We start from the raw sequence: 24,579 nt of genomic DNA on the forward strand, positions 1-24,579 counted from the left end.
TATCCATTGTTCTCTACTATATTTTGTTGTTTATTCGGAAATGAATTTTCTTCTTAGATTTCTGATTATGATGAATGCAGGTCATGCAGAAGCATCAGAAATATTTTGCGATAACAGATCATGATGGAAAGCTATTGCCATATTTCATTGCTGTGAGACATGATAATCGTTTTCATTATCTATTAAGTCGTAAATTTTCTAATTTTATTGTATCGTGTTTAAAGTGATTGTATGTTTACATCTGTTGGTTCAGGTCACAAATGGAGCAATAAATGAAGATGTTGTTCGGACAGGAAATGAAGCTGTACTCAGGTTGATATTCTACCCATTTATGTTCAGCATTTTCTTTCAATATTTAACTTCACATCTATGTGAACTGAATAAATGTTTATTTTCTCAGAGCTCGATACGAAGATGCGAAGTTCTTCTATGGGTTGGACACCAGCAAGAGCTTTTCAGAATTTCGAAGTCAACTGAAAGGAATCCTTTTTCATGTAAGTTTCTAGCAGTGTTAATCTATCTTGGTTCTTGGATGGTTTTATTGAAGCAAATGTAAGTTTGTACCAAATGCAACAGCTATTTTAAAATATATTTTATAGTTTATAATGTTAAATTTGATTTATGAATGGCCAATCAGAATCATTTAAAGATGTTCATATGAACATAGGCTTTTTTAGATTCTATGAATGAACCAAGGATTATAGCATTCTATAATGCCAAGCCTCAGACAAATTCATACCGAATGAAGTAAATAAACAGGAAAAGTTGGGTACAATGCTGGACAAGATGACACGTGTTCAACATCTGGTTATTCAAGTGGGTTTATCTCTAGGAATAGCTGAAGATATGCTCCAAGTTATCCGCGATGCTGCGTCATTAGCCATGTCAGACCTTTCTTCCGCAGTTGTTACAGAATTTACCTCCCTTGCTGGGGTAATGGGACGCCACTATGCATTGAGAGATGGCTATTCAGAGCAGGTTGGAAGCACAATTCACTTTTTTATTTAGTTCTAAAAACTTTTTACAACTTTCTGTTACCTTAACATGAAATTAAAGTTGAAATTCAATTATCAATTTGCTGTGAGTCCTTATATTTTTCACCTATTTTGACTTTCATTTTGGCATCGGAGCTAGTGGTTTAAGCAGAGTTCTAATTTTGAGCCTGCATCAGGTTCTGATGGGTCAATTGAGCTGAAAATTATGATAAATTTAGTAAATTGTGTTAATTTATATTGAAACAATATTCAGTTAGGTTAGGTGGAGGAAAATAATCCAAATAGTTTGCAATTAATAGGATAATATCATATTGTAGTATGAAACTTTAGAAAACATTTAACTGCTTCATTTAATAACCTTAGGATGGTCAATTAACAAAAAAACAGTTGGTGTGGATTTAATTGTTAGTTTTTCTAGGAGATGAGGCTTGAGTATGCTTGGGGGGAACTCCTGTAGCAGACGCCTCTAAATGTTTTTGCCTCGTGTCCAAAACACAAAAAAAGGTTGTACCTCTCTCTGTGCTACTTGAAGGAAAAAGTTGACTTACTCAAAAGAAAAGAACCAGATTCTATTGGTATCCGGACTGGCTAAGATTCTGCAAGTTATTCATTTTTCACCGTTTTAGGCTTTGAAGAAGCTTTTTTGAATTTCATTATTATTTCCTTTTTCTGTTTACATCATCTTTTCATCTGAAAGGAGGTATAAGCTATCTTTGAGCTGTCAGGTTATAACTTGTTTCCTAAGTATTCATTAGCTTTATAAACCAGATTGCGGAGGCGATGTTTGAGATTACACTTCCACGATTTTCTGGTGACATACTTCCAAAAACAGATGCTGGGGCAATATTGGCAATTGCTGACAGGTGTGGTACATCTTAAATTTTTTCGTTATTCTATCAAAATATGTCTTATTTATTATTTAATTCATGCATGTATCCACCGTCATCCATTTTATCAAAGCGAAGCTTAATCTCTTTCTCTCAAATTTGAGAATTTAAGAGACCATTATATTAAAAGTTAATGGAGACTGTCCTATTATAAAATTGACATTTGAGAGAATATTAATCCCTACATTTTGAGATATGATCAATCAAAACTTGGGATATGATGGATTTTCCAACAATATATCACTCCAAGAAAACAGTTACCTTAACATAATTGTTGGTTCTACTCTTGAAAGTTTGGCGTTTGCACATCAGTCGAACTTTTCACCTAATATTCCTGTTTATTTGGAGTCAACCTTTTTTTTTTTACTTCTTTTCCAAAAAATTTAATCAAGAAACTGAGCTCTATGTCATGTCTGTAAATATGAACCGATGTTAACACATCCAACTATTTGTTTTAGACACTTTCTGTACTTTCCAAAAATATGGCGATGTAGAATTTTTTGCTCATAGAGCATATCGCCTCCAACATCTGCAGTAGCAAACCCCCCACACCTGCATTCCTCAATAACGTTGCCTGTTCTGTGCGATCTTCTGCGGGAATCTTTTTCCTTTTTCTTTTCCTTTTCCTTTTTTTCGTTCTCTCAAAGATTTCAGTGCCACACTCCCTCAGATTGGACAGCCTTGTTGGGTTGTTTGCTGCTGGTTGCCAACGAAGTTCAACCAACGACCCCTTTGGTCTGCGAAGAATCTCTTATGGTCTTGTATGTCAAAGCCTGTTTTTCAATCATCGGAATCCCATTTTGACCGATGATCGTCATCATAATACTGCCTTGGTGTGTTGTAGGTGCAATTGTTGGTAGAAACCAACCGGAATTTGGAGCTAAGAAATTCTTTAGAGCTTGCTGCTGCACTCCAGCCCATAGAAGTAGAGTCACAGACAATTGATGATGTACGGTATTGTTTGTTCCAACTCAAGAATGTTTTAGAAAATGAAGCAGTTGTAATAACCAGCCATTTTTCACATTTTTACCAAAGGCTTCATAATTAGCCTTTGGGTCTTACTTTAATTGGGTCTCTATTCCCTAATTGGTGACATGAAATTCCGTACTTTTTTAAAATCCTCTAACAGATAGCAATCTGTCACCTTGCAACCAATTAAATTGATGAATAAACACTTGCAAATTGGTAGCTTGCTAAGATTAGAACTTTTAGCATTTTTTTTACAGAATCTTTGGTCTATTTCACTGTCCTTGTCAGATATGTCTGCTTAAATAAATAAATAAATAAAACAGATTAGCCACGATGTAGTGCACTTGACATGCGAATTTTTTTTTTCTGTTTTCTGCTTCAGCCTTCAATTAATCAAAATTTGACTATTCTCTCTTTCGTTTTAGGTGCAACAATTTGTGTTGAGAAGACTTGAACAACTTTTGGTATGTAGATACAATATCTTGGAAAATTATTTCCTGTGAACGGTGTTTGCTTTGTTATATTTTATTTCCAGAGGATTTAATTCCTTGACATTCACCAGAAAGAAATAGTTTCTGAGTTGGTATTGAAAACGGACCGTGCATCACTCAACTGGTTCAAACAAAAATTGATGCTGTTGGGTCTTATTTCAATGCAAAGATTAAAATAAGATATTTCCGCATTTAAGAAAAAATTTGATGTGCCATACCTAGCGATAATAATTTTAACAATAATTTATTTTTTCTTGCTGGACATGAGATCTTGAATTTTGCTTATAAGGTCTTCTGAATAGAATATTGTTTAAGCAGCGATTTTCTGTCCTTTAAATTTTGGGATCAGGCATCTGTGTAAGCTTGGAATCAGGTCTAAGCTTTTATATTTTGTAGTTGCATTATGTTACTGAACAAATTTCATGAGTTTGACCAATCTTCGACAGATTGACCAAGGAATAAGTCCAGAAGTGGTTCGTTCTGTTCTCGCTGAGCGTGGAAATAGGCCTTCTCTGGCAGCTATGTCTGCACACAGAGTAAGTGATGTCATTATTCTCATTATTAGTGGAAAGGAAGGTAAGTATTTAATGTTTTGTTAAGAATTGGTCTGCCAGTTGCCCTATCAAATACTAAGTAATAATATCATCATATATGTTCTTTTTAGCGTGTCTATGAAACTTAACTTGTGCACGATGTTAATTAGTCTCAATGCAAAATTATTCTTTTTATTTTCAGGAAATGATAATATATTATATAATAAAACTGTAGTTATCGTATTTACAAAACGCGGACAAGAGGTCTGCACAATAAACGACAAAAGATCGGATCACATTAACTGCATATAAAACTTCAATCCCTAGTCATCCAACCGTCGAATCTTATTTTCAAGTTCGACATATCTCATTCCTAAATTCCGAAAGACCTCTTCGTTCCATTTTTCAAGATCACTTTTTATTATTTTAAGCTTCCTCATGAATTTATACCCTTCCTAACCCTGAAGATCTATGTTATTCCACCACGATGAGAATGTTGATTTAAAGTTCTTATGATCTAGCCACATATTCTCGACTGGAAGGAGTTGGATCCCACTTTGCCTTCAAAGTGTCAAATTAACGGAAAATGATCTAATGTAATTCTGGAAAAACTATTTGTCTGTAAAATGGAAAAATACCCATCAACCTCTCTAAGAATCTATCAAGCCTATAACAAATAGGGGAAGCCCTAAGATTTGACCAAGTAAACTTTGCATTCAACAAAGGTGGATCACACAACTCCAACTCCAACTCCCTATTCAACAAATTAAAGCATTTCGTAACGAACCTAGATTTCCAATTGCTTGCAATGAAATTCCTATCTACTCTTTTAATTTCTTAAAGAACAACAATGTCCGGCCTCGATTTGCGCGTTATTTATTTAATTAATCCCCTACGTCTACCCGAACCTCCTCCCCTTATATTTCAAGACAAAATCTTCATTTAACCATTGCAGATCCCTTTTGAATCGATATTTTCTCATAGTTAATCCCAAAATTCAACCGTTTTAACTCCCTGAAATTGTTAGACCTCGACCTGTACCTACTTCATTCACTAAAAGCACCTTCTCAACCTCCATCCTAGAGAGAGAATCGTTACTGCCATCCAATCCTGACGAACGCATGGCATCAACCCCTTCCACCTCTTGAGTCAAACTCCCATGCTTACCCTCATGAATGCTATCCATCTTAACACCCGGCTTTTCACCCGTCATTGGCTACCCATCCTCTCCTGAGACACCCTTAGTCAACCCCAATCAGGTAAGTTTCATTTAATCATCCAAGATAATAATTGGATAGACAAATCTTCAGCTTAGTATTATAATTGTTTTCTTCATTAATGTTTCATTTTTGAGTGTAGAATCTTTTTGTTCTTTTGTTGGAATCAATTTGTTTTGTAAATTTTTATCAAGAAAGTTGATATATATCAGGTAAAGATTGAAAATTACTGTTGTGGGATGCTTCAGCTGAATCTTAAAATGCATGATTAAGACTGTTTTTTAATGGGTGTGAATATTTGGCACTCTTTGCAGATGGAAGCCTTATCACAAGGTGAAATGCTGCCCAAAGTTATTGAAGCATATTCTCGTCCAACAAGAATTGTTCGCGGAAAGGATGTCAATGATGATTTGGTGGTAATTTTATCCTCTGAAACCCTTGGTTGTGCATTTTCATTAATTCTCCTCTATTTTCCTCTCAAAATATTTAAAACTAAGTTCACAAGAGTTTGCATGTTTAGATAATTTATGGTTATCATTTGCGAAGGTTAGGGTAGGTCTGGAGAACTTAAATTATTGGTCCTAGTTGGGCATAGAAATTTCAACGAGGATAGGCCTTGCTGAAGATAACAGATTTTGTGATGTTACTTTGTAACATTGGAGTGCTTTATAGAGGAAGGGTAGACCTAAGGTTTTGTGGAATTGTGGTGATCTATAAGAATTCTAACATTTGTCGTGTAACTTTAGAGAATCATGTGGAATTCTGGATAAATACAAGAAAATGCTTGTTGAAATTAGGTATGAAAGATGAATCATTGGCTCATGAGTCGCTTGAACTATTATATGCTTGTTCAAAATTCATTAGTAGACTTAGTAGCTATTTGTTATTATTATTATTTATTTATATGACAGAACGTGGGCTTTTAAGCGGTTAGTGGGGGAGATGGGGGGCAGATTTGAGGCCGCCTGCACGCCCTCAATTTTCTTATAAAATTTTCTAATTATAAAAATGTTATATTAAAAATAAAATAAAGTAATAAAACTAAAAATATGATTACGCCCTTTTCTTAATTTCTTCTTAAATTTCAAATTGTAAACTAAAGGTAAAAATTCTAAATTTGTTCGTCTCTTACAATCGATTATAACCCAATATGGTATTTTTGCAAAATAAAGCTTTGTTGATATATATTATACTCATTATTTATTTTATTTCAATATATTTAGTAATTATTGATGATTCTTGATGTGAGTTATTTTTGTTTTGTATTAGTTTCAGTTCAATTTAATTTTAATAGTTTGCTCACAGAATTGTAAAAGTTGATTTATCAATATCATATTTTTAATTTTCTCTTCTTTTTTTTTTAAACCATGGATGATCAAATGAGTTTGAGTAGTTTTGTTTGATTATTTAACTATTGTTTTTGTTTCAATTGGCATGTCTTATATAGGCTCATTGTTAGTAATAAAAAATTGATTTTTTTATTTTAAGAAACAATTCTTTAGATTCTGTTAATAGATTAACTGATAAAGTATTGGAAACTTTGGCATTCTAGTTTTTTTATTCTCAAGTAATTTATTTTGAATTTTTATTATACTATATTAAGATTATTTTTTAGAATCAATTGTGTTACAGATATATGTTTATATAATTAATATTATTTTGTTGGTAAATGTTGAAACAATATACCTATATTTTAAAGTTATATTTAGTAATTAGTTGAAAAAAAAATGTCACCACCCTTTCATAAAAATGTCTAGCTCTCTCTGTGTATACTAATTACTTAGTATAATACCTATATTAAAATAAAATTTATTTTCATGTATAATAACATTTTGTGGTTGAAAAATTGATCAACCTTCTCTTCAGCATACGATGTAGGATGTCTTTATTTGTATTTTTCTTTGAACCAGATCAACTTTAGAACTGACTTGATGAGAGGCTTGAGTTAAAATAAAAAGCTTAAATATGAGTCTAAAAAATTTAAAAGCTCAGTCTGATAATGGCTTGTTCACACCCTCGTGGCGCATATAACTTAACTTGATAAAAATTGTATTGGAGAATCTTTTAGAATTTGAATACTTTGAATTTGAATTTCATTACGGGCCACTCTCGCAATTGTTTGTTGAGGAGCTATATTGATATGTCCAAGTGGCTTGCATGACTCATGAAGTATGTTGGGGGACCAAATGGTTTTCAGTAGTTTCCCTTTTCTGCCTTGGAATGAATTTTATGTGCTGTTCATCTGAATTCTAGTCGGGCTGCTATGAATTGGGTAATATGGGTTCATTTGATACTAGAGGACCTTGCATACGGTGATTTTGAAGCACTAACTTAGTACAAAAGCACATGAACTTATTTATCAGCCAGATACGACGAGAATCCATCATTCTTTCAGCTTTCTCGCTTATTTTTTTAGTTTTATGCACATCCCAAATTTATGATTTGGCAATCGGAATGGTCTGTAGACGCCCTAAGTTTTCATATGTGCTTTAGACAGATGGATGCTCATAGTCATGTTATATATGCGTTTGGTTATTATTGTTTTAGGCGGCATCTAATTTTTTTCTTTTCAGTTTTAAACATCTTTACTCACTGACGAGAAAGCTTCCTGTCAGGTGAACGAGGCAGCTTTTGTATCAATGGAAGAGAGAGCTTTGTGGAGCACTTTTTCATCATTAAGGAGTAAAATACATCGAGGTTCCCTCTCTCTCTGATAATTACTAGTTTCATATATCGAATTGATTTAGTGATAGAACTGATTCTGACAAATTTGCTTCTTTTATTTTACCTCCCTTGCATCTGTATAGCAGACATGGAAGTGGATGATTTTGTTAAAGAATCTTGCCTCCTAGTGCAACCTTTGGAAGATTTCTTCAATAATGTTTTTGTTATGGTGGTATGAACCCTTCTAATATGAATGTTAAAGCACCTATCCATTTTTTTGCTGCATAGCTCATTTTTGGTGTAAAGATATCTTTTCATATCCACAGAGCTAGGTTTTGTACATAAACCGAGGCAACCAAATGTTCTGTAATTAATATATAGCCTCGAGGTTGATATTCACTGTCACATTTAGAGCTCTAAGTCCTAAGTATTAAACATTTCAAAGGCTTGCAGTCCAGATATTTTCTCCGTTTTCTCTTGTTAATGTTCTCCCATTTTGAAAATACGTACGAAGATGATGGTATGCTCAGTTCACACACATTTCCCATTTCCCATTCATATTCTGCATGCAGGAAGATGAAAGAATCAGAATGAACAGGCTTGCACTCCTACGGCAAATTTCAGACCTTCCGAAGGGAATAGCAGACCTCTCAGTTATGCCAGGTTTCTAGATTCAGTCAATTTCTGTATTTTACTCTGTCCAAGTAAGAGAGGAATGGGACACCAAATATGCAAATTTGTAGCTTATGTGTAGCAGGTCAGAAACACAAGTTCAATTTTGTAAGGCACCTGGTCGTGTTGGCAAGTGGTTACTTTAGTGTTTATCCCCTTTTGAGTCGACATACATTTTTGTTCCCTCTTTATGTCCGTTGGTGGTGTTCCAACTTTCCAAATGAAGAATTTTGCAGAAAAGTAAGCATTATGTCTGCCCCTCGCGACGACAATCAGGTGGGTTTCTAGGTTGTTCGAGTTCTCATATGTTTTGACAACATAATAAATACTTCAATACAAGTCGAATCAAAAGTCAGTTTGACTTCTCAATTTTTAAAAAATTACCTATATAAATAAAGACAACATAAATATAGATATGTTTTAGCTCGAGCGTATGTAATCAATCAACGTTTTATTCTTCTAATCAAATGGTGTCATGCACTCTTAATCGAGATGAGATGCATTGATAGGACTAAAATGCAAAGAAATTTATATGATTTAAATACTTTAGTTTTAATCAGCCAAGACATTCAAATTAGTTCGGGTACGTGTCGTGATATAATTGGGTGACCATGTTGAGGGCTTTGTCCACACTCTCCGGCATCCTGTTAAATATGGGCCGTTAGATTCTTTTTTTGAAAAAGTGGTTTCTGTTTCCATGTTGGCAATAAATATATTATTGGTCCCTTTCGAAACAACCAAATTAATTTACGAACTCATATTTAATACTTTCAGACGCATGTCGGTAACCATATATACTAAATTGGAAAAATTTCGGATTTTTGGAGAGAAAATAAAATTAATGTCACTTTGAAATACAAAGAATATCAATACAACATACAAAAAAACATTTCGAGATAGATACAAATATTTTTTTATGGATATGTTTGAAATAAAAAGAATATACACCGGCGGATCTACTTGTTTGACTTAAGGTCCCCCAAATTTTTTAATTTTTTTTATTATTATATACAATTTTTTTTATACATTATATATAATAATAATAAAACAGTCAAGTCAACTTAATGTTCAAGAATGTCGCTTAGATGGTAAGATACGGGAATGTAGATTATATGGTAAGACACCTGTCTAGTGGTGTTTGGTTTGATTTCTTTGATAACCATCATTTTCAAGTTTGTTTTAAAATTTTCATTTATTGGTCACCCTTGGGTTTAGTGGTGTTAATAATTACTGAATTTTTTATATATTGACGTTAAATTTGAACATCTTTTATGAATTTATAATCTAAATTTTCAAAAAAACTTCACTCATTTTGTTGTATTGAAAAAGATTTTAAAAAATTAGTTAAAAGATAATTTTTGGAATTTCACACTCAAATGTAAACTTTTAGGAAATTAACGCACATACCAAAAAGCGAAACCAGCGAACTCCACTTGAAATTGGTAGCATTGAAAAAGCCACACACTGTCGTTACGTAGTATTCCTGCGGGGCCCCCAAATCTAAAATTTTTTATCTGCACCTTGAATATACAATTACTTTGAAACATATTCTCTTAGTAAAAGATTGTTGGGGAGGTGCCGATGCATGACTTTAAAACAAAGTACAATTGACTTTTATATTCCAATCGTTAAGCCAATTTTATGAAACAATTAAGTTCTCACGTCAAATATTTTATTATTATCGAAAGATATCATATTGTGCTAGCTAGGAGAATCGAAGTCTTTTCAATCTTGGGGGTGAGGTGATATGCACTCGAATCACATGATATACGAATCAATTGTTTCGCCATTGACCATAAACGTACTTTGGCGGTGTTGAAAGTTGCTAGGATATATTAATTGTACGTGACTTAATCATCGCGTTCCTACTGGAAAATGTGCACTCACCTCATGATCCTATGATTTATTTTTCCTGCTATAAAAGCCCACTAAATGCTTCTTGCAAGATCAAAAATCACTAATCCCTAAACACGCCAACCCCACAACAAGTTAAATCAAGTAAAAGATGCTCGATCAATCTCCAAGCCCTCGTGTGCAAGATCACGGCATTTTGTTGACAGTAACTCAGCGGTCAGCATGAGGCTTTCAACTAGTGAATATGTAAGGCAATGCAACTCAACAAATGCAACAATATCTCAAAACTTTAGGCACTCGTTTCTTATTGATACAAAACCCACAAAGAAAACCATATGCATGAGGATTGAAGCTCTACCCAAATTGGAAAAGTACTCCCGTCTTCTCAAGAATTATGTTGAACCAAATTCCTCATCTACCCCGGTGAAGCTTAGCAAGAGGTGGATGGATTACCAAGGAATCAAGAATTGGGAAGGATTGCTCGATCCTCTCGACAATAATCTGAGGTCTGAGATTATCCGTTATGGTAAGTTCGTGGAGGCAGCTTACCGAGCATGTGATATTAATCCTTCATCTTCATCATATGCTACTTGTCGCTACCATAAAAGAAACCTACTCAATGAGTCTGGATTCAAGGAGACTGGATATCAAGTCACCGAGAATCTTACCGTCAATTCTGGGATACAACTTCCACGGTGGATCGAACGAGCCCCAGCTTGGGTGGCCATGCAATCGAGCTGGATCGGATTTGTGGCTGTGTGTCGTGATCAAAATGAGATTTCCAGACTCGGGAGGCGAGACGTGGTCATTGCATTCCGGGGGACGATTACCTGCCTGGAGTGGCTAGAAAATTTTCGGGCAACCTTAACTCCATTGCCACATTATAATTCCAACTCCGAATCTGATTTGGAGCCAATGGTGGCGAGTGGATTCCTGAGTTTGTACACCTCCATCTTCAAAACACGACAGAGTTTACAAAATCTTGTGAGACATGAGATATCAAGAATCCTGGAAAAGTACAAAAACGAGCCATTGAGCTTCACCATCACCGGCCACTCACTCGGGGCAGCGTTGGCCACTCTCGCCGCATACGACATCAAAAAAACCTTCAAAAACTCACCACTTGTCACCGTAATCTCCTTTGCAGGGCCAAGAGTTGGAAACTGGAGCTTCAGGTGTGAGCTGGAGAAACAAGGGACTAAAATACTACGCATAGTCAATTCCGACGACCTGATCACAAAAGTACCTGGATTAGTGGTTGACGACAAAGCACAGACACAGTGTCCTGATAAACTTCTCCAAAGAAACACGACAGCGGGTCTGGGCGGATGGATTGAGAAACTGGCTGAGGACAGCCAGCTAGTATACGCAAACGTCGGCTGCGAGCTGCGGCTGAGCAGCCGAGACTCTCCGTACGTGGAAGGCAACGACATCGGCACATGTCATGATCTTAAAACGTACCTTCATCTGGTTGACGGGTTCGTAGGTTCCAATTGCCCGTTCCGCGCTACCGCAAGAAAAATGATGAACAAAACTTTCGGGAAGAATTATCCCAGTTAAAGTCGGTGCAAACACACAATTATTTTTTACCCCACTGGGTGTATTACAGGTTACACACACAATGGGCATGGATTTTTTCTCTAGTCAACCATGTCCGAGTATTGCTCTACCATTTAGGTGAATTTGACCTTATCCTTTGGAATATTACTCACTCCAAGTGTATATCCAATAATCATATGTCTTATTTACAAATGCATTATTTTGAGTCGTGTTTTTTTATATATATATCAAGCTGGGGTGTGTTTAAAACCCATGATCTCTCCCACATGGATTTGGATTTTCTACTGTATTGAAAACACAGTACCAAGTGTTGTGCATTTTTTACACGAAATGATCACGTGATCATCTCGTTTAATTTGACAATTTTTTAAAATTTATCTTATATGATATGATGTCCACAAGATGATCATATGATCATCTCGTGTAAAAAATGCACAGCATCAAACGTTGTCTTTTCAAATCCAAATCCCTCCCACGTCCACTTTGACCAAAAGGTTGGTGGCAAATATATTTAAAATTTCATATACACGTGGATCGTAACAAACGCGTGCTATTCGTCTGATAAATGAGATAGTAGTAGTAGTCTAAGCATCACTTCGTGTTCTCTTCGTTTTTCTGTATCTGTTAATACACAACACGAACTTAAAAGATGATTTGTGAAAGGGAAATGTTTCTTTCGACTCCCTTTAATTAACAAATGTGACCATTACGAGTTAGGGATCACCGCATGTACTGATCGGGTAAAATTCCAAAGCACAACAAGAACTTGATACTGGAATGCCACATGGCAAAGGTGGATCTCTGATACAATATTAGTACAAGCGCTTTCCTACTATACACAGACAATATATCATCCCCACAAAGCAAAATGGGGTGAATACAGCTGCAAAATTCCATACATTTACGTATTTATAAAAAAAAAAACAAGTCGTGTAAATTACCTGGCCTTTTCTATTGCTATCTTATAACCAACCCCATTAGGAGAAAGGGAAAAAAAGGAGCATAATTTAATCTTAAGCGTTACTTAATGGCATACGAACGGGTGCAAACCGTCTCGAGGGATTCGGTGATTAATGAAGAAAAACTGGTCATGGCTTGAAAAACTCCAGGCAACCCTGTTTGAATGTTGTTCAGTCTCATTGATCGGGTCACCTCGACTGCCTTAGAGTGTTTAAGCATCTCGTCGTCAACCCGCCTCTGGCAAGCTGCAAGTTCTGCTTTTTTATCAGCCAGGGGGTCCCTAGCATCCAAAATGTGTCCGTTATCTGGTCCTGTATCAGGAAGTCCTATGCCAACCATTGAGTAAGAGTGGTAATGTTTTCTGTCTATGTTTCTTAGTGAGGAAGCCTTTTTCTCGAGTTCCTTTAATGTATTTTCTGTGTGTTTCTTGATCTTGAGCTCCTCTATTTGTTCAGGGATATTGAACGAACGGCGTTGACGAAGCTTTTGATGGCTTCGGATGCAACTGTATCTGGGAGTCGGTCGCCTGCAAGTTTCCACTCATCGAAGAAAGCAAAAACCTCTGGTAGCTCCCTATTATTTTCCTCGGTGTGAATGGGGATGACTGATGAGGGTTAGTCTAAACCAGCCATGGAGAGAGCAGACAAAATCACGCTGAAACTTTGGCGAAAGAAACCGGAATGCCAAGTTGATACAGCCGATTCAAGATCACGTGTCGCCTGCTTGTGCAGGTCAGACGTTGGTGCTACAATGGAACCTACAGAATTACCTAATTAAGACAGACCCATGTTCAACGTACATGATTTAATGTTAATTGGATCACCTTGTAATTGATGAATAGGTCGAAACGTGGTAAGTGAAATTTGCCCGAGTCGAAAATTTTCATTATAATCAGTTTTATTTTTAGGTAATGACAGGCACACACGAGCTGGAAACTAAAAGACAGGTCTTTTGGAAGCAGGCCCACACATCATGTTCTAAGTTGAAATCCTAAAGATGATTCCAGGCTGTACTTATCACTCCTCAAACAAATAGAATTCAGAGTATTTTTCATTTCATACAAAGGCTTATCGATATGCTAAGACAACCAATATGGCGCCGCCGCCGCCGCCCACTAAAAAGGCACATGTTGCAAGTCTATATAATCTTTCTTCTAGATTTTTCAAGGCACGGTTTGGTCATTTCATTACTAGAAATGCAATCAAGAAAAGGGATCGCTTTATGAAATTGATAGCTGTGGCGTCTATGAAACAACAAAACAAGATCCAAGGATTAGTCGAAAATGGTTAATATTGAGATGCAGATCCATTGCCTTCACTTCTTGATATAATTTATTTTCCCACTGATAAGAGTCGTTCCAAGGTGGAGCAAAGACTCATTGGACCAACAGATTGGTCTATTGAATTGGGTTCGAACCGGTATTTAACTGCCAATGGAGGCTTCGAAGTCCAGCTTGAACTCAGATTACTCAACATTCCACTGGAATGATAGACTGTCTCTGTAAGAGAAAACAAAAACAATTAAAATTAACCAAGAAGCAACTTCCTAGTACATGCCACAATAGTGATTCAAAGATATATGTGAATCGTTTAGCATTGACTGGTAAGATCAAGAGTCCAACTGATAACTAATCTAAAAAAATATTCGTGGGAAAAAAGACAGCAGTTTTGGGACAAATTAGAATCTCCTGAGAATAGCATAGAATCAGCTATATTTCACTTCAAGAAACAGAACAATCGCTTGAGAATTATATATATTAAAAAGAAAAGGAAATCTTGGACCAAGAATCCAATAGGCAATAGCTATGCTTACTTTTCAGTTGTTTGAAGCTACGATCAAGCTGATCTCTCCCGGTCTCTGTAGATTTCTACTCCAACGATGTTCATTCAAATACCCTTTGGGATATCAGAAAGGGCACAAACTTTCAAGCCATTTTTGTGAAAACTATTTTTTCCCGAAGATGAACTTATGTTTTAAAAAAACAATTTATTTTCATTCGCACATTCTCCTTTACAAATATTGTAAGATCCGAAATTGGCAAAAATTTGTGTGAGATGCTCTCACAGGTCGTATTTTGTTAGACGGATTTTTTAGTTGGATCATCCATTAAAAAATATTACTTTTTGTGCTAGGAGTATTATTTTTTATTGTGAATATCGGTAGGGTTAACCCGTTTCACGGATAAAAATTCGTGAGACCGTCTCATAAAAGACCTACTGTCCAAAATAATTCTATTAACTGTATATACTATCACGCACTTTTAGATTTCAAATATAATCATATAATATTTAGAAGATTTAAATAATCCGATACATTCTGATCACTTAATATGATTGAAAGGATAATTAAATTAGAACCCCAGTTAATTAATTAATTGAAAATTCCAAAGAATTAACTGTTAGTATTTGATCAGTTTGCCAGGATATATTTCAAATGAAATTAATTTTGCGTGAAATTTCAGTCTTTTAAAATACTAATATGATGCACGTACGTTGCACGTAATATCAATTATATTAAAAAAATTTGATTTTCTAAAAAACAATTTGAATAATTTTGTTATTTATCTAGGTTTAATTTTTTTTATCTTATTAGACGATTTATAAGAACTTATATAACTTACTTTCAAAATTGTTTCACAAATTAAAATTCAAGCAGTTGATTTTATGTTATATAATAAATTGTAATGAACATAATATATAGAACAAAATGAACTGAAACAATATTTTTAAAAAAAATTATATATTCAAACACCATATATAAAGCATAATAACCTAAAAATCAACCAAATTATGGATTTTATCAATGTCATAATCTGCAAAAGCGAAGCATACTAAAAACAAATAATTATCAATTTAAAATCACTGTGACTAACTCATAAAAATAATATTAAAACAAATTAAATAGTAATATTGATAGTAAAATATAACTCATAATATTTAATTTAACCTCCTAAAGAATTTTTTTACTTTTTATTTTTACAATTTTGTATCATAGATAATAAATTTTTTATATCGATCTTTCATAGACTAACATTTATGACTATTAATTTCTTGTTAAATAAGTTTTAAAATAATAAATAAATAACATATGTAAAGAAATGCACATTCAAATAAGATTATATCATAAATATCAAATAAACTCATATAATAATTATTAAATATAGATTTTAAACTATTGGTATGATTTTCATCATTAAAATGTGAAATATAACAAAAAAATAAATAAATTTTCATAAACAAATATTATTTTTGTATCTATTGAATTAATTAGATTGATTTCAAAATAACTAAATAAAGATATTAAATATCATATGTAAAAATTATAATACATTGACAAATGCTAATCAATTATCATTATAATTATATTTATTATAAGGATTATATCATATATTATTTTTACAGTAGAAAATAACTTAGAATCTTTTTATTTCTCATTAAATCTCTTTTCATGAATTACATATTCAAAATTTTGATTGATGATTGATTTTATAAGTAATACATGTAATTTTTTAGTTATACAATTTAATAAAATAATTATGGCTATAACATATATATTCGTTATAGATGATTTTTTTCATATTTTTTTGAAATCGTACTATCTTTTAAAATTAAAATTAAACTCTTTACTTTCTATTATTTGTTAAAAAATCCATAAAATATGTTAGTTATTCTAATATTGCACATATAGTTATAAATTTTTCATATATCTTTTTGTGATACTATAATTTATTACTTAACTAGAAATTTCACTTAAAATATAATTACAAAATTACAATAAAATCATTGGAAAAAAATGTAGTGAGAAAATTAAAAGGACAAAACACGTAAATGTAGTATAAAGATGATCTATTTGATAAAATTAATATATGAGTTACATCCTATTATTGAAGTGTGTATAGAAGGTTAATTTTGTCATTGCACAATTGGAAAACAATGTCATTTATCCGCACTTTTATAGGTATATAGATTAAATAAAATCTTAAAAAATCATGGTTTCTTTTCTTTTCAAGTAGCTAATAAGTTTGTTAAACATCTCAAATTATTTTTTAATCACACATATAAGATCCTTAAACTAGTCAATGTGCACAACATGGGAATCAATTTGAGAAGTGGAATATACAAGTTGAATCAAGTCATAAAGTGCTTCCGGAACCCAAGTTGAGAAATCAAATCCTTGCAGCAAAAGGAAAGGCCAAAATCCTCATTGACAAAACGAGGACAAAAAATGTTGGCGAGTATCAGATCAACCAAATACTCACATGATCCAAGGTTTATGATACACCTGGAGTATCATAGTGTAAGCCCGGTCTCCCAGATACTATAAATAAGATCACTAACCAGTAACCACATTGCATTCCTATTCATTCATCTCCCAAAGTACTTTCCGAATCAATTTTTTAACCTGAAACAAAATAAAATCAATAAATACTCATATACAAATATAAAAGCAATGTAACTAGTTCAAATTAAATAATGCTCTTTCCGTCTAGTATGCATAGGTTTACCGATTTATAATCGATCTGACCGTTCTTGACCTGTTTGGATCTTCTTTACCGTTAAAATGGTTTTTAAGCGTGTTCTAATAGGACCATAACCGATTCTCACTCGAACCGTGTGCTCAATCTGGTTCTAATAATACTTGTTTGTTGACTTACCAGACTACTGAAGTAAGTCTAAAAGTTTATTCAATACATACAAAAGTTGAGGTTTTAAGTTTCATCGTGGTTTATGGAAAAAAAAAGAAGAAAAACAATTATTGAAAAAAATGCGATAAAATATTGATCCTAACCAAAAACTAAATAAAGATCCTTTTAGTTAAAAAAATTAAAGAATTGATGTTTTGTTTTGCATAATATATAGTTGTGCAAATTTTGCTTTCTGAAAATTTCAAGTTTAATATCCATTTTGATTAGTCTCACGTCCATCGAAATAAACAAATAAAGATCCTTTTATAAAAGAGAACCATTCATCGTCGGAATTTGCATTCTATTGCTTGCATCCCAAATCCTACGAAAAAAAAAAGATCCGTAAATCGGAGAATCTCCTCTCCAAAATCTCTAAAATCTAGGCGCAGATGCTCCGGATAGCTTGCCATTAGTAAGTTGGATCAGCGGAACCTGTAGAAATGGACATTGAACAAAGGCAAGCAGAGCTCATAGATTACTTTGTGAAGCAGGCGGCTAGTCTCAAGGGCTCGGAGCTCGTTGATGTTATCGTTGAGGCCACTTCTCATCCATCATTGTTTGCTTTTTCCGAAATTCTCTCGGTTCCGACCGTCATTGAGGTATACCTTGCGGATTCGTGTATTTTTCTTCTTGATTGATGTATTGATTATATGTAGTGTTGCGAGTTGGAATGGAATGTTTTTCGATTTGTCGTATGATCGGTCAAACTGTTGGATTTCGGAGTTTGGCTTGTGATTTTTAGCGAATTCTTTCTGTATTAAGTTTTGGGATTAAAGATTGTGCGTTTGTTTCTCATGGTCTACACTTCTGGGCTAATGATCTCGTCTAGAGGGTATCTGTAGCACCATGCTTCTTAATTTTCTTGGAATGGTCTTCAGGTTCTAAGTTTGCTACATAGGGGGATTAATAATAGGAGTCAAAATGGAAGATAGAGTTTTCGTGCCCAGGCCTTTTGAGTCAACTCCTTTTCTATTGTTAAAACTCTTAAGGCCTTGGTTTTTCTTGATTGATGTTTCTTAACGGTTGAATTGAAGTGCAGCTTGAAGGAACTGGTAATAGTATATATCGTGAATTGCTCCGGATGTATGCGTATGGTACATGGAGTGAATACAAGAGTAAGCATTTAGTCTTTTGAATTCTCAATTTGTCCTAATTTCATCTACAGAGTTGCCTAATCTTTATTCAGTTTTGTTTTTTGGTTTGTCTTGATGAAAGTTTCCAGGATGAAACTGTCTGGGTTTATTTTGGCTGAATCACCTTCTCTACTTTAATAATTGATTAAGTTTCATGGAACCTTGCATTCTACATAGCTATTGATGCCTGTATTGCATTTGCAAAAGAAATTTTACCTTCTGCAGTTGCAATTTGATTCTTGGAAATAGATCGTCGGGTATTTATGGGCAATAAGAATCATTCTTGTTGTATTAGCAATATTTATATCTTTTACAGATAGGCAGTCATAACGTGTATTGACTTAAAGCAATGGTAGCTCTATTTATACCTTTTTCAAGGGAGTTTCTCCTCTTCGTGGACGACTTTTACAGATAATTATGTCATGCAGGTGACTCACATCGTCTTCCACAATTAGTTCCTGATCAAGTCCTAAAGCTGAAGCAGCTGACTGTGCTTACTTTGGCTGAGACAAACAAGGTAGGATCCATGAAACCTTTTTTAGGTGTGCTCGAGTGACCGTAAACGATGCAGGAGATTACGTCCTCACTTGATCTGTCCCTTGTTTTGTCATGGTGGAGACTTTACTCTTTAAGTTGAAAAATATGTGTTTCTTGTTTGAATTTGAAATGAGCAAGTATATTTGATGTATCTAGAATCTAGATGCAAAAGTGTTCATGCAGATGTACCTGTCTCCTTTATTTTCTCTCAAGGTTAAATTTATAAGACAGATGAGAAGTTTATGTGGCATCTATGATGCCATCCCTGTTTTGTAATTACACTTGTATGCTTATTTTAAATTACATTTTTTTACTACATGCTACATCACTTTGAAGTTTAAGTTTATTGGAGGCAGTTCAACTTTTCCTTTAATGAAAATTGATTTGCCCAGGTATTGCCATATGATACATTGATGCAGGAGCTGGATGTCACTAATGTTCGGGGGTTGGAAGATTTCCTCATTAGCGGCTGCATGTATGTGGTAAGTTTCTGCTTTTCATCTCTGACTAGCTACTTCGCCCTTAATGTCACATCTATCAAGACAACGGACTTGCAGTGAAAGATAACATTTCATTGCACGGGTTGGTCTGCTGTGTTTTTTATTCCTTAGTACAGATTTGACCTTGTTCTTGTTCGTTCTTCTGACATTTGAAACTTTTATGTTCTGTACACAAAAAGGTATGGGATCTTGGCAATATGATATAAAGAGATATTCACTTGAAGACGTTTCAAAGATAAATAAGCTAATTTTGTTCTTACTCTTATGGACAGGGAATAATAAGAGGAAAGCTTGATCAGTTGCGGAGATGCTTTGAGGTCTTGATTTATTTTTGTCAGTCGTACGAACTTCTCCATGTTTGACAACAATTGGCTTCTAACTTAGGCTTTCTTCAAGCTCGTAGGTACAATTTGCTGCAGGGAGGGATCTCAGACCTGAACAGTTGAGTAGTATGAACGAAGCGCTAGCGAATTGGTAATATCTCTTCCTGATTAATTTTATTTATGACTGCTATCTTTGACATGTCCCTCTCCGAAGGTTCTTGCTATGCGCAGAGAAACTGAAATAAAAACCATTCAAGCATGAAAATGATAAAGTTTATGATAATTATATAGCTTTTTTTTTTGTTTTTTTTTTAACTTCGCCTAAGGCTGGAGGTTGATACGAATTAGAACTCCTAAACTACTGGTGCGTCCTTTTGAAACTTGCCTCTGTCGCTTGACATCGTTGCACACCTTTAGATGTTTTATTGCCTTTCTCGGGTTTCCAGGAAGCGAAGTTATGCAAGAGATGCCTTGTGTTCAAATTCCTACGTGCGTCCCCTGTTTCAACTTTTTCCGCTCGCTCCATCCTAGCCAAGATTACTTTTCACCGTACTCAAATAATCTTGCAAATGAAATCTGGTAGTTGATATGTTTGTACAAGTCTGATTTAGCAGAAGCCGTCTGCAGCTTGTTTTATCGTGTTATATTACACATTTTATGTTGCACGATACATCTAGCATGATTCTCATTTTATATGTTTCTTATCGTTTTTTCTCATGTTGTTTTTTCCTTCTAGTTAGATTTATTTATGCAAATCTTGGTTTATAATTTCTTAGGTTGTCAACATCAGACAATCTTCTTGTTTCCATTCAAGAAAAATCAAATGGGCAGATTCCATGAGTAAAATAGACAAGAAGCATAGAAAGGAAGTTGATGAAAGAGTGGAAGAAGTGAAAAAGGCACAATCTGCAAAGGTCAGATCAACTTTCCTCTGGTAAAGAAACGATATTTTCTGTTTCAAAGAGTCATTCGTTTAATTCCATGTCTTCCTGGCTATCAGTAGAGATATTGTGAGGCAGCTTTGCACATTATAGTGGCCAACTTGAATGCTGTGTAACCTGAAAATTTTAACAAGAAGAAGTTGTACTAAGATTGATTTATGGATCTGTCCGAAGTTTTCAGTTATTTAATGGAGCCTTAATACTTTCTGCTACTGGTTATCCACTCTAAGGTGTTATAGACAAATCTGACTATTTACTTGTTTGTCTCTAAAGAACAATTTTTATAAAAATAATTTTGTATATTAAGTTGGCGACTAACCTTTCTGAATGCTGAATACATCTTCAAAGTTTTTATAGAAAATGTTTTGGCATGACCTATCCTCAGATTCGTACTGTTTAGAATTTATGTGATATGTTGATGTGTGGCAAGTGCGAGTTTAAGATCTAGACATGTTGGTCGATATGTCTTACTTACATTGTGGCAGAAGTTACAAAATGTAAGCAGGCCTACATTGATCTCCGAGGGCATGAAGAGATCTTTTCTGAACTCTCGGTGGAGTGATGGATTATGAGGAAGATCGCAGCCGACCAAAGAGGTAGCATTTGAGATCCTGACCTCCGAATTTAGCATTCAAGTACAAAATGTCCTACACTCATAACTTCTTGTGCTGTTTCTTTTAACCTTCTCTAATACTTTCTCGCACAAGAAGCTTGTATCAACGCTACATTTTCTCCACTCCACTTCAGCCACGATGCCTATTTCAAATTTATTGAATGTTGTGTTGAAATAAATATATTGTGGCACAGGGATAGCAGTGAAGGAAAATTATAATATTTTAAGAATCAAGCACTTCTCTTGAGTTTCAATATACATCTGATGTGTCTCCTTGTCTCACTCGAGAATAATGTACAGGAGACGACATCCTCTAGGTTGAGGAGATATGATTTAACCTGGACCACAGGATGAACTGGTCAGGCAATTAAGTCGGCCATTTCCTTATTCAGAATCATGGTAGCAAAACATCTGGATCGCTGCTGCTCTAGAAGACGAGACGACCTTTCTGCACTGACTTTTTGTTGACTATGTGCTGATAGCATTAGCTTAGATCGGGCTCGTGTAATTTATATTTTTTTATTTGACGAGGAACGGATGTAGATTTGTGATGCGAGTAAATGTCACCATTCAACTTTTTTATGAAAATTGGTGGTAATGCATATTCTCGCTGCGTGGACAGAGCTGCGGCGAGTCATCAGGAATATCATCTGTAGAATTGGTTATTTATCTATTAGATTCATACACCGAGTCAATGCGCTTTGTTTGTCCCTTAACAGGGCATATGGTGAATATTCAATCGTTGTCTTAGGTGATGCAAGACTCAGTGCAACACTCTATTTGCTCGGCAATTTTTTTAGTTAATGTCATTTAGCGTAGCATATATTTTTTAATATCTTACCTACAAAATTCCTCCGGGCCAGTATCTTCAGGTTGAAAACCATGAAGTAAATGTCTACTTTAATTTGGGGTCGATAAAGCGTGATTGGCTCCACGTTTTTTAATATCTTACATACAAAATTCCACACTTTGCCGGAAGGCTCTGCGCCACCTCATCCTTCAAGTCCGCATGCCTGTTGGCGGCAGCTTTCACGCAGCTGCAACATCTTTTCTCCGCCGCCGTTCGTGCCATTTCTTTTATGGCTTTCACCCCCTCACAGCACGCTGGAGATGGACCATCTCCGCCGCATCCGGTGAGGTAAGTGATATCCTTATTTTTATGAAAAAAATAAAATAATGAAATAAAAATATAAACATAATAATTGTTGGAAAAAAGTTGATGAAAAATAAATTATTCCAATATAACTACACTATATTAAAATCTAATATGTAATATTATATTTTTATAATAAAATTTAGTAGACATTCATTTTATAAAGAATCTAACTGTAACGGTAAGGACCGTGTATCATATTATCGTAAATCCTATGATAATTATCGATAATTTATGAAATTGTCATGTGATTATGTATATGTTGTATAGCATGACCATGAAAATGAGAAAATAAGTGTTGATAATGAAATATCGTACTAGATATTGATTAATTAACAGAATTGAAGTTGTAAGAGCTCGACTGGAGAAGCCGGACGCCAATACAATACAAAACCAATATTTTGGACAGAACATCTGGCGCCCGAGCGATAGAAGATGACCGCCCGAGCGCCAGTGTAGAATATGTTAGTGCTCGGACAGAACGTTCCGCGCCCGAGCGGTAGTTTTTGACCGCCCGAGCGCGGTGCAATTGACACTCGGGGACAGAATGTCTCGCGCTCGGGCGCGAGAATTTTACTGCCCGAGCGCGAGAGCGGTGGAGATAAGAATGAGTCTTTTGATTCATTTCTTCTTCATTCCTCATTTAGCAACTTCGAAAAAAGAAATAAATTGATTTCTATCGTCCGAAATCACTTTGAAACGTTGTCCAAACGCGAAACAAATTATAGATTCGGAATCTTCGCGTCGAGAGCTTCTTTTTGAGGTAAATTTCTTTTAGTTTCAGCAGCTCTAAATATTAAAGTGCTGAAATAGCATGTATTTGAAGTCGAGATTTCTATATATGGTAGAATAACCGACAAGAAACTCGTATTCGAAGTCGGAATCGAATTATGTTATGATTTCGATTTGACATGAATTTTCAAAGTTTCAAAAGACATTTGAAACTTATATTGTTGATTTTGACTGATGTTATTGATTGAAATAAATATGTTATTGATGTAGATAGATTGTTATACTGATATCTTCAAGCTACATCAACTGGAACGAAGAATTGAGGTATGTTGCGATCGGATAACATACGACAGATATCTGTATCATATGATATATGTTTGATTGAATTGATTGGAAATATGTGTCTATATGCCTTATGTGATGACTTGATGTGGCATACATGACATTGTGATTGGAATATCGATGTATAAAATAAATATTTTGTTAACACAATCGTTTGATGCATACATCGATACATGACATGCACGTTGAGCTATGATCCTTGGATATCCTGATATGATTTGATTGGATTCTGGGGTTTGTGAACACAATGCTATGTTTGGTATTATATGACCCTTAAAGCATAGTCATTTGTGGCCCCGACGATTGATTGAGATTTGGGATTTGATGGCGCTTTGTCGACGCTACCATACGAGTATCCCTGATTGAGACCGGTGTGCCAGCTCGAGCATTGATTTGATAGCGATTCGATTGATTCTGACATGTGCTCAGTGGATGGACATTTGACCTGATACCTCCACGACATACATGCATTGCATATCATATATCATCGTTTAGATATCTATTGTATATATGATGGTTGTTCCATACGGAGCTTTGCACACCCCCAAGGGGGCTGTTGTTGTCTTTGTGTGTGGACAATGGCAGGTACTCCAGGATATCAGGAGGCAGGAGAGGGTACTTCTGGAGGGAGTCACAGTTTGAGTTGAGGTTTTATGTTTTGTTTCGAGTATATATATGTATCTAAATACCGGGGCATGTCCCGAAGATATGAGTTGTTTGTATGTGATTGGTTTTGATTATGTGTGGGCGAGTTTTATGATATGGGATTAAATACTATTTTTAGTATTCAAATTATAGAAGAGATATTTTGGGCTCATT

General features: G+C 34.7%; 3 protein-coding genes, 1 long non-coding RNA gene and 1 pseudogene across 10 annotated transcripts in view; 3 read left to right on the forward strand and 2 right to left on the reverse strand.

The window, feature by feature from the left end:
• The window catches only part of LOC142552200 (glycine--tRNA ligase, chloroplastic/mitochondrial 2-like), a 42,725-nt gene extending 34,002 nt beyond the window's left edge, over positions 1-8,723 (forward strand). For 5 of the 7 annotated variants that reach the window (XM_075661922.1, XM_075661891.1, XM_075661906.1 and 2 more), the window contains 13 exons: positions 81-152; positions 254-312; positions 401-494; positions 760-978; positions 1,764-1,858; positions 2,553-2,643; positions 2,727-2,831; positions 3,277-3,315; positions 3,789-3,878; positions 5,407-5,508; positions 7,708-7,789; positions 7,903-7,988; positions 8,329-8,723. In XM_075661922.1, coding sequence (XP_075518037.1) covers positions 81-152; positions 254-312; positions 401-494; positions 760-978; positions 1,764-1,858; positions 2,553-2,643; positions 2,727-2,831; positions 3,277-3,315; positions 3,789-3,878; positions 5,407-5,508; positions 7,708-7,789; positions 7,903-7,988; positions 8,329-8,427 — 1,233 coding nt within the window. In that variant the 3' untranslated portion in view covers positions 8,428-8,723. Of the gene's footprint in view, positions 1-80; positions 153-253; positions 313-400; positions 495-759; positions 979-1,763; positions 1,859-2,536; positions 2,644-2,726; positions 2,832-3,276; positions 3,316-3,788; positions 3,879-5,406; positions 5,509-7,707; positions 7,790-7,902; positions 7,989-8,328 lie in introns of those variants that run through there. The other 2 variants (XM_075661899.1, XM_075661930.1) reach the window with 2 other exon arrangements.
• Positions 8,724-10,415: 1,692 nt separating this feature from the next.
• LOC142552285 (phospholipase A(1) DAD1, chloroplastic-like) lies at positions 10,416-11,898 on the forward strand. Its single transcript, XM_075662014.1, has one exon. The coding sequence runs from the start codon at positions 10,505-10,507 to the stop codon at positions 11,840-11,842; it is 1,338 nt and encodes a 445-aa protein (XP_075518129.1). The 5' UTR covers positions 10,416-10,504; the 3' UTR covers positions 11,843-11,898.
• Positions 11,899-12,641: 743 nt separating this feature from the next.
• On the reverse strand, positions 12,642-13,413 carry LOC142513841 (nitrate regulatory gene2 protein-like; the record flags this gene model as incomplete). Its single annotated transcript, XM_075619743.1, is given in 2 exon segments — positions 12,642-13,257; positions 13,260-13,413. Coding segments are annotated over 2 exon segments (549 nt in total), but the record flags the coding sequence as incomplete, so codon positions are not given.
• A 242-nt stretch (positions 13,414-13,655) lies between these two features.
• LOC142552309 (uncharacterized) lies at positions 13,656-14,759 on the reverse strand. Its single transcript, XR_012821729.1, has 2 exons — positions 14,615-14,759; positions 13,656-14,300 (listed from the first exon to the last, which is right to left on the reverse strand). It is a non-coding gene; the product is annotated as an uncharacterized LOC142552309 (long non-coding RNA).
• A 3,035-nt stretch (positions 14,760-17,794) lies between these two features.
• LOC142552293 (COP9 signalosome complex subunit 7-like) lies at positions 17,795-22,436 on the forward strand (annotated as a pseudogene).
• The last annotated feature ends 2,143 nt before the right edge of the window (positions 22,437-24,579 follow it).

This window comes from Primulina tabacum, chromosome 1 (genome assembly GCF_025594145.1).
Source record: "Primulina tabacum isolate GXHZ01 chromosome 1, ASM2559414v2, whole genome shotgun sequence".
Classification (NCBI taxonomy): Eukaryota; Viridiplantae; Streptophyta; class Magnoliopsida; order Lamiales; family Gesneriaceae; genus Primulina; species Primulina tabacum.